General features: G+C 52.8%; 1 protein-coding gene across 1 annotated transcript in view; it reads right to left on the reverse strand.

The window, feature by feature from the left end:
• Window positions 1-7,516, reverse strand: part of PAPPA (pappalysin 1) — a 117,410-nt gene extending 109,894 nt beyond the window's left edge. The window contains 3 exon segments of the mRNA XM_087914615.1: window positions 6,876-7,104; window positions 7,107-7,175; window positions 7,178-7,516. Coding sequence (XP_087770741.1) covers window positions 6,876-7,104; window positions 7,107-7,175; window positions 7,178-7,396 — 517 coding nt within the window. The 5' untranslated portion in view covers window positions 7,397-7,516.
• Window positions 7,517-9,192: the final 1,676 nt, after the last annotated feature.

The raw sequence follows: 9,192 nt of genomic DNA on the forward strand, positions 1-9,192 counted from the left end.
AGCTGGAAAGCAGGTTAGTGGGGTGGGGAGGGAATGTGGATTTTGCTGTAACCTTCTCGTGCCACGCCCACAGAACTGGTACTAAAACATTTTGAATCCCACCACTGCATCTAGGTCGGGGGGGGGGGTCTTCAAACTTGGCAACTTTTAAGACTATTGGACTTCCACTCCCAGCATTCTCCAGACACAGCATGGCTGGCTGAGGAATGCCGGAAGTTGAAGTCTCCCAAGTCCTAAAGTTGCCAAGTTTGGAGAAACACCCCTCACCCCCCATCTAAGGGAAGAGCAAGGAAGCATCACTCAGGCAAATGGCGTCCATAAGCCGAAAGAGAGGCATCCGACTCGTGTGTGTGTGTGTGTGTGTGTGTGTGTGTGTGTGTGTGTGTGTGTTTTCCTGCTTTTTTAAAAAAGCCGGCTTGTCATATCTCAAGTCACAGGAACAAAAAGCAACTTGGTCACCCTGAGTCAGACAATGGAACCGCCTGATAAAAGCGCCTCTAATTGGAAGCAGTTTTTTTAGCCTCTTGCCCAAGCGAAAGCTGCTCCCTGATACAAGGAATAAAGGGAGCCCCTTTGGCCAAAGGAGACCAGCGGCTCAGTTTTGGGATCCCTCTCTCTCTCTCCCTCTCCCTCTCCCTCTCTCCCTCTCGCTCTCCCTTTCTCTCTTCCTCTCCCGTTCTCCCTCCCTCTCTCTCCTTCTCTCTCTTTCCCTCTCTCTCTCCCTCTCCCTTTCTCCCTCCCTCCCTCCCTCTCTCGCTCTCTCCCTCTCTTTCCCTTTTTCTCTCCCTCTCCCTTTCTCCCTCCCTTCCTCTCCCTCTCTCTCTCCCTCCCCCTTTCTCTCTCCCTCTCCCTTTCTCCCTCCCTCCATCTCCCTCTCCCTCTCTCCCTTTCTCTCTTCCTCACCCTTTCTCTCTCCCTCTCCCTCTCTTTCCCTCTCCCTTCCTCCCTCCCTCTCCCTCCCCCTCTATCTCCCTCTCTCCCTCTCCCTCTCTTCCTCTCCCTTTCTCCCTCCCTCCCACTCTCTCTCTCCCTCCCTCCCTCTCTCTCTCCCTCTCCCTTTCTCCCTCCCTCTCCCTCCCTCCCTCCCCCTCTCTCCCTCTGTCTCTCCCTCTCCCTTTCTCCCTCCCTCTCCCTTTCTCCCTTCCTCTCTCCCTTCCTCCCTCTCCCTCTGTCTCTCCCTCTCTCCCTCCCTCCCTCCTTCTCTCTCTCTCTCTCTCTCAGTTGCCCCCGCCCCCCAAGGAGATCCTTGTTTAGGATCCCTGCCACCCTCTTCGAGCCACCTGTGCGCTCAGGAACTTCTTAGTTTGAAAAGGCCATGAATTCTGGATTCGGATCTGGATGAGAGGGGATTTGGAGGGGGAGGGGGAAGCCTCCCTCCTTGGCGAAGGCTAGACTCGCTCCTTGGCAGAAGCCCAAATGTTTCTACATCCAGCCAAGCCTGGCATGGCGTCAATTTTTCTCCCGCCCTGCGAGGACAGGGAGAGAAAAGAGACTTTCCACGCCTCTCAACTTTCAATGGGGAGGAGGGGGGGCAAGCAAAGGCCAGGAACCCAGCAGGAGGCACAGCCCAGGGGCCCATCTGAGCCGGAGAAGGGGATGGCGGGGACCACCGACTCGGTTAGTGCTTCCTGGGGATTAGGAAGAAAGGAAGATGAAATCTTGACTCTGTCAGTTCTCCAAAAGACACAGAGGGGGTATAAAACGGGGCTCTCTGTCCCCCCAAGGGGAAAAAAGGGGGGGGGAACTGGTAGGGAGCCATGGGGAAGCCACACGCTTTTTTTGAGGTTGTTTTGGTGCTTCTTACCCTAGATGAGAGGAGACATTTCTTCCTTTAGGTCAATTCTAGGGCATTGAGGTCTTCAAACTTGACCGCTTTAAGGCTTATGGACTTCGACTCCCAGAATTCCTCCTCCAGTCATGTCAGCTCAGGAATTCTGGGCGGTGAAGTCCACAAGTCTTAAACTTGCCAAATTGGAAGACCCTTGGATTAGATAGATAGATAGATAGATAGATAGATAGATAGATAGATAGATAGATAGATAGATAGATAGATAGATGGAGAGGGTGGGGAGATGGCGATAGAAGATAGATACTGCAGATCAGGGGTCTTCAAACATGACAGCTTTAAGACTTGTGGACTTCCACTCCCAGAATTCCTCCTCCAGTCATGTTAACTCAGAAATTCTGGGAGTGGAAGTCCACAAGCCTTAAACTTAGCCAAGTTTGAAGACCCTTGAGATAAAGACTCAACCGGCAAGCTGTCCCAATCATGGGGTGTCTGTTGCAAACAGGCTTGGGGAGATGAAAATGCAACCCTAGGTTCTGGCAACAAGAGAGGTAATGAATGGCCAATGTATTTTAATTGATTGATTGATTGGTTGGTTGGTTGGTTGATTATCTCTAGGCCTGAGCAACTAGACTCCACTGGATTTGTTAGTTAGCCAACAAGTACCATATTAATTAATTAATTAATTATTCTTAGGCTTTAACAACTGGACTCCACTGGAGTTGGGTGGCCCAAAAATATTAATTAATTGATTAATTATTCCTAGGTTCTAGCAACTGGACCCCACTGGATTTGTTGGTTGGCCAACAACTATTCATTAATTAAGTAATTACTCTTAGGCTTTAGCAACTAGACTCCACTGGGGTTGGGTGGACAATTAATATCAATTGATTGATTAATTGATTGATTAACTAATTAAATAATCCTATCTAGCAGCTAGACTCCACTGGATTTGTTGGTTGGCCAACAAATATTCATTAATTACTCTTAGGCTTTAGCGACTAGACTCCACTGGAATTGGGTCAATAAGTAACTGATTATTCCTAAGTTCTAGCAACTGGACTCCACTGGATTTGTTGGCTGGCCAACAAATATTCATTCATTAAGTAATTACTCTTAGGCTTTAGCTACTAGACTCCACAGGGGTTGGGTGGCCAATAAATATTAATTAATCGATTGGTTGTTTAAATTATTCCTAGGTTCTAGCAGCTAGACTGCACTGGATTTGTTGGTTGGCCAACAAATATGAATTAATTAAGTAATTATTCTTAGGCTTTAGCAATTAGACTCCACAGGACTTGGGTGGCCAATAAATATTAATTAATTAATGGGAGGGAGGGAAAGGAAGAGAGGAAAACAGCTTCCACTGTGACCATATTTTTGCTCACTTGTCACTTCGAAGCAGCAAACCGCTCCCTCGGGAAAAAAATGTAGCTGGGGACTACCACTCCCATCATCCCCTTCTCAGTGCAAGTATGGTGTGATGAAGGGCCTGGTGGTAATAACCTTGAACCAGTCTCCTCCTCCTCCTCTTCCTCCTCCTTTATTTCTATCTATCTATCTATCTATCTATCTATCTATCTATCTATCTATCTATCTATCATCTCTCTGTCTCTGTCTCTTTTTTTTCTCTCTCTCTCTCTCTCCCTCCCTCCCCCCTCCCCCCCCCTCACTTCACAGGGTTGATGTTGCGGGAAAAAATAGGCAGAAAAATACGAGGGATGCAAATCAACCAGCCAACCAATAAAACATTCCTAATAACACCAAAGAATAAAGCCATTTCTGATCTCTGAATCAATTCAGAAATCTCGGTGGCTTCTAACTCCCTTTGAAACAGCCAGGAAGAGCAAGGGAATCTTTTAAAAGAAGCACTGCATGGACAGACAGATGGACGGATGGAACAAGAGTGGGGGGTTGACTTTGGCAAGGGCCAACCTCTAAGTAGCCCTGCCATATTTGAACCCAAGCTTCTTTAAAGAAGCCGGAGGGAGGGAGGGGGGGCTTCTTAAATGACAGTTGGTCTCCGGAGAAAGAGAAGAAAAGTAGGAAACCTCCCCTAAACTAACTCTCCGAAACAGAACCGTCCCATCTGGAGTTTGCTGCTTGAAGATCCAGCTCTGCGGGGTTGGCGTAGGAGAGGAAGGTCCTTGGTGGTTTTCTGCAAGACAAGTTTCATGACCCAAACTAGGTAACAAACTAGAACTAGCACTGAAGATGCTACCTAGTTTGGGTCATGAACAACTGCAAGAAAAACACCAAGCTCAGAGAGCACCAAGGACCCTACAATTCTCCTCCTCCTCCTCTCCTTCTCCTTCCTCCTCCTCCTCCTCTCTTTCTTCTTCTCCTCCTTTCTTTCTCCTACTCCTCTCCTTCTCCTTCCTCCTCCTCATTCTCCTCCTCCTCCTCCTCTCTTTCTCCTTCTCCTTCCTCCTCCTCTCCTTCTCCTTCTCCTTCTCCTTCCTCCTCCTCTCTTTCTCCTCCTCCTCCTCCTTTCTCCTTCTCCTCCTCCTTCCTCCTCCTCCTTTTCCTCCTCCTCTTCCTCCTCTCCTCCTCCTCCTCCTCCTCTTCTTCTCCTTCCTCCTCCTCCTCTCCCTGTAAACCTAACTCCCTTCTAGCACTGGGTCATGAACAACTGCAAGAAAAACACCAAGCTCAGAGAGCACCAAAAAAAATCCAATTTTCCTCCTCCACCCTTCCACTCCTTCCTGCAAACCCCACTCCCTTTTGGCACTGATGATGTTACCTAGTTGGGTCATGAAACATCCGCCCCAAGCTCAGAGAGCACCAGGGAGCTTTCCTCTCCACCCCGAGCTACAAAGGTTCTTCTTTTTACTGATATCAGAGGCGAGTCAAAGAACTTCACGATGATCCAACCACATTCTTCCAACCGGTCAGATTCAGGGCAGCTCTTCGATGTGAGGGGGCACCCAGGCAAAGCCTTTCCAGGGAAGGGTGAGGCAAACCTGGATGCTTTTTAAAAACCCTTCACTCCGCCCCCCTTTTTTTTTGGCAACTCCCCAGAGCTCAAATCTGCACTTTTCAACATCCCCAAATAAGAGAAAGGAGGAAGGTAGAAGCAAACAAAAAGCGTTTTTTTTTTCCTTCTTCTTCTTCTTCTTCTTTTCCCTGCAACCAGAGACTTACAGTTGCTAAATTGGAAGGAATTTCAAAAATGCTAAAAACTGTCTGCATATGTTTATGTTTAAATCGCCGCCCGCAGTAAGAGCCAGGCAATGCCTTATCCCCCCACAAGGTGTTCTCCGGAGGAGGGGGGGGGGGGAGCTCGATCTCCCATCGTCCGCCCGTTGGAGAGAAGGAGAGAGTCACCGGAGGCGCGTGAAGGGGAGCGGAGTTGTGGGGCGGGGGTAATAATACCTGACAACAGAAGCCACGATTGGTGGGGGGATCGTAGCACTCTCTCTCTCTCTCTCTCTCTCACACACACACACACACACCCCGCAACGACTTGGTTGATTTGAGGTTAGGATGCCAAGCGCGCGCGGGGGGGGTGTTTCTTCGCCTTGCAAACAGCCCGGGACAGACTCCTGAGTAAACACGCTTCGCCCCGCACCGTTAAAGTTCACCCCCCTGGCGAAGGCGAATAGCCACGGTTGCCAAGCTGTTTTGACAAAAAAACACAAACACAAAAAAGCCACGCACCCAGAGGAGAAAGGAAACGCGGGGCTGGGAGGGAAGAGTTTGGACCAGAGATTTGGACTGCCGTTTGTCAGAAATAGGGTAGGCAGGATCTCCTGTCTGGGCGGAGTAGGGGGGGGGTTGGACTAGATGACCTACGAGGTCCCTTCCAACAGATTGCTTGCATCGCACGCCCCAAGGCACAAATCCCTCCGTCCACCGATCGCCCTCTCCATCCCGTCCCCTTTTCCCAGCAGACTGCTCCTAAGCCAAGGATAACAATGACAATTAAGAGAGAAAAAGCGATATTCTCGCTTTTCAAAGGTTTTTCCCCCCACAAATCCCTCCCGCTTAGGAATTCACGGGGAGGGGAGGGGAAGGGGAGGGGCGGCTCTCCCAAACTTAACTTGACACTAATAAGGCCGCGCGGGTGAAAAAACGAGGGTGTTTTTTTTCTCTCTCTCTCTCTCTCTCTTTCTCTTCCCTTTTTTTTCCTTTTCCCCCCGCCCGGGAAAGAGGCGCGCGCGATCTTGTGCGCCATTGGATGCAGGAGCCGAGCACCCGCGGTTCCCCGGCGCTTGACTCCCGTTGGGGCGCATGCAGACGTGCCCCGAGGCCGATCGGTGTCCTTGGAAACGGGGGTTGGGGGGGGGAGGTCCCCAAGGACGGACGGCGGGATCACCAAGCTGCCGCCTCGGGGGTCCCGTGCAAGGAAAGGAAAGGGGCTCCCCTCCGCTCGTTTCTCCTCCCCTCTCTCCTCGTCCGGGAGCAGCTCTCCATCCCATATATATATATTTCCCTGTTCAGGCGCGCTTCCTAAAGCCTCGCTCCGTCCCGGAGTTGCAAAGGCGAGGAGTAAGAGAAGGAAGCTAAGCAGTTCCCATCGGCTCGACAGATCCACTCCCCGCGTGGTGAGAAATTCGCGGGGGTCTCTCCGGCTCATTCACACACAGAGAAAGAGAGACACACACACAAAAGCAGGCAAACAAGGGCGTGTTGAGTCGAGACACAACAGCACGTGGCTCTGTTGTTGTTGTCGTCGTCGCCGCCGCCGCCGGAGAACGCCCTGACAATGCCGAGACCCCCGCTCGGGACCCCTCGCCCTTGGCGCGCGTCTCTTCGGCGGCCGCAAAGGAGCCCTAGCCAACCGAGCAGCTTCCCAGGCGCAGCTGCCATGCCCCCCGACCGTGCGCCCGCCAACTTCGGGCAGCGCCAAATCTCTCCCCCATCCCTACCCACCCCCAGCACACACACACACACACACACACACACACACACCGACACCCCCGTGCGCCCGCCTCTCCTGTCATCCTCAACCGTGCGCCCGCGGACTCCGGACAACGCCAAAAGGACCCCCAATTCCACCTCCTGCTCGCACGCCTCCCCTGTCCTCCCCAACCTTTGCGCCTCGCCAACTTCGGGGCAGCGCCAAACAAGCCCCCTCCCTCCTTACCTGCGATCACAGCCGGCGCTTTCTGCCCCCCTTCGGGCCGGAGCCAAGCCTGGACGGTGAAGGCATCCCGGGGTATCTCCAGCTCCGCCTTCAAGCGCAGCTGGTCGCCCTGGCCGCGGAAATAGAACGCCTTGCTCGGCGGGGTCAGGGGCTGCCGACCCTCGTTTGGCCCCGGGGCCTCGTCCGACGCTCGCCTCCTGCGTCGCGGGACGCGCGGCGCTTCCAAGCCTCCCCGGCCGCCGAAGGGGCAAGAGAGCGCCTACCCTGGGCTAACCTGGTGGCGCAGGTGCCCGGCGCCGCGGGGAACGCCAAAGGAGCGCTTGCTGCCGCTGCTGCTGGTGCTGTTGGCGCCGAGTGGCCCGCCGCGCCCGCCGAGAGCGCTCCTCCAGCCCGCATTCCCCGGCGCCCCCGCCGCCGCCGCCGCCGCCGCCGCCACCGGTGGCGTGGGCTGCTGCCGCCGCCGCCGCCGCCGCCGCGCACACGACCGCGAGAGGCAGGAGCAGGAGAGCCCAGCGCCGCATCGCCGCGCGTGCTTTCGCCGCGGCTGCCTTGGCGAGCGCTCGCGCGGGCTGCCAGTTTGCGAGCTCCTCCTCGCGGCTTTTGCTCGCTCGGACTTCGCTCGCCGCTCCTCTCCCTGCGCCCTTGTTGGCGACGCGCTTTATAACCCTTCTCCCTTGCCTTCTCTCTCTCTCTCTCTCTCTCTCTCTCTTTCTTCTCTCTCTCTCTCTCTCCCTCCCTCTCTCTCTGTATCTCCCTCCCTCTCCCTCTCTTTCTCTGTATCTCCCTCCCTCTCTCTCTCTCTCTCTTTCTCGCACTCTCTCTCTCTTGCCCCCACCACCACCACAGCCGAGCGTCTTTCTCCCCCCGCGCCCCCCGCGCGCGCTTCGAGATTTCTTTCTCTTTTTTTTTCTCCCCCCTTTCACCCACCCTTCTCAAAATAAAATGAAATTTAACCGCCTCTCTTTCACGGCCCCCGTTGGCTCCCCTGGAAGCAGCAACAGCCACTCAAAGAGTCCAGCGTGCTTGTGATGCTCTGATCCGTTTCATTTTATTCTCTCTCTCTCTCTCTCTCTCTCTCTCTCCCACTCCATCTTTCTCCTTCTCCCTCCTTCCCTCCCCGTCTCTCGCTCTTTCTCTCTCCTTCTCACTCCTCTCTTTCTCTCTTCTCCCTCTCTCTCTCTCTCTCCTTCCTCCCTCCCTCACTCCCTCACTCTTTTCTTCTGCCTCCCTCCCTCCCTTTCTCCTTCCCCAACCGACCCTCTCTCTTTCTCCATCTCCCTCTTTCTCTCCTTCTCCCTCCCTGCCCTCTCTTTCACTCCCTCTCTCTCTCTCTCAGCTTCCCTCTCCATCACCTTCATCGCTCCCTTCCTTTCTTTCCCACTGAGAGGAAAGAAAAAGGAGAGGTAGACAAGAGGAAGAATAAACAAGAAATTACTGATTGAGTCGGCTTTTGGGGGGGGGGATATTTCTTTCCCCCCATCCCACCCCACCAAAAAAAGAGAGAAAGATACTCCCCCCACTCCAGCAAAGAATAATGACTAATCCATCACTTTGGAGAAAAGGGTGGGAGGTTAAAGGAGGGGAGGGAGGAATTAGAAAGAAAGAGCCAGATTAAAGTCTTGTAGTGGGACCATCCTCTGTAAGGACCACTTTTATTCACACTGGAGAAGGAGAAGGAGAAGAAGGGGAAGGGGAAAAGGAAGGAGGAGGAGGAGAAGTAGAAAAAGAGGAGGAAGAGGAAGAGGAGGAGGAGGAGGAGGAGGAGGAGGAGGAGGAGGAGGAGGAGGAGGAGGAGGAGGAGGAGGAGGAGGAGGAGGAGGAGGAGGAGGAGGAGGAGGACCATTCCCTTGTAACATTTCACCTCCACCTCTGTTTTGAGATCCTTCCAAAGCTCTTATTCTTGAACTTATGCCTTTTGGCCCCAAGAATTGCCCTCACTTTGGGTGGACCACCCCGTCCTCAGTGCTGGTATGGTCTCTCCCCCCTTTTAAACTTTTTTTTGTCCCACAGCGAGTAAAAAAAAGTCTTGAAACTTGACACTCATATTTTTTTAAAAAAGTTTGTTTTTTTTAAAAAAGGCTTTCTCTTTCCTTCTTCCCTGCCTCTCTCTGCCTTAATTTTTCTTCTTCCCCCTTTTTTTCCTCCAAAGTTATGTAATTGTCAGCCTGACACACACACACACACACACACACACACACACACACACAGAGAGAGAGAGAGAGAGAGAGAGATCTTGGAGGGTGGGTGTCCCCTTCACTGTAGCTAATCCATTACTTCAAATCTGAGTTTCTCATCAGATTATCCTGGAGGAAAATGC

This window comes from Pseudonaja textilis, chromosome 17 (genome assembly GCF_049901715.1).
Source record: "Pseudonaja textilis isolate UNSWEBS1 chromosome 17, rPseTex1.2, whole genome shotgun sequence".
Taxonomy (NCBI): domain Eukaryota; kingdom Metazoa; phylum Chordata; class Lepidosauria; order Squamata; family Elapidae; genus Pseudonaja; species Pseudonaja textilis.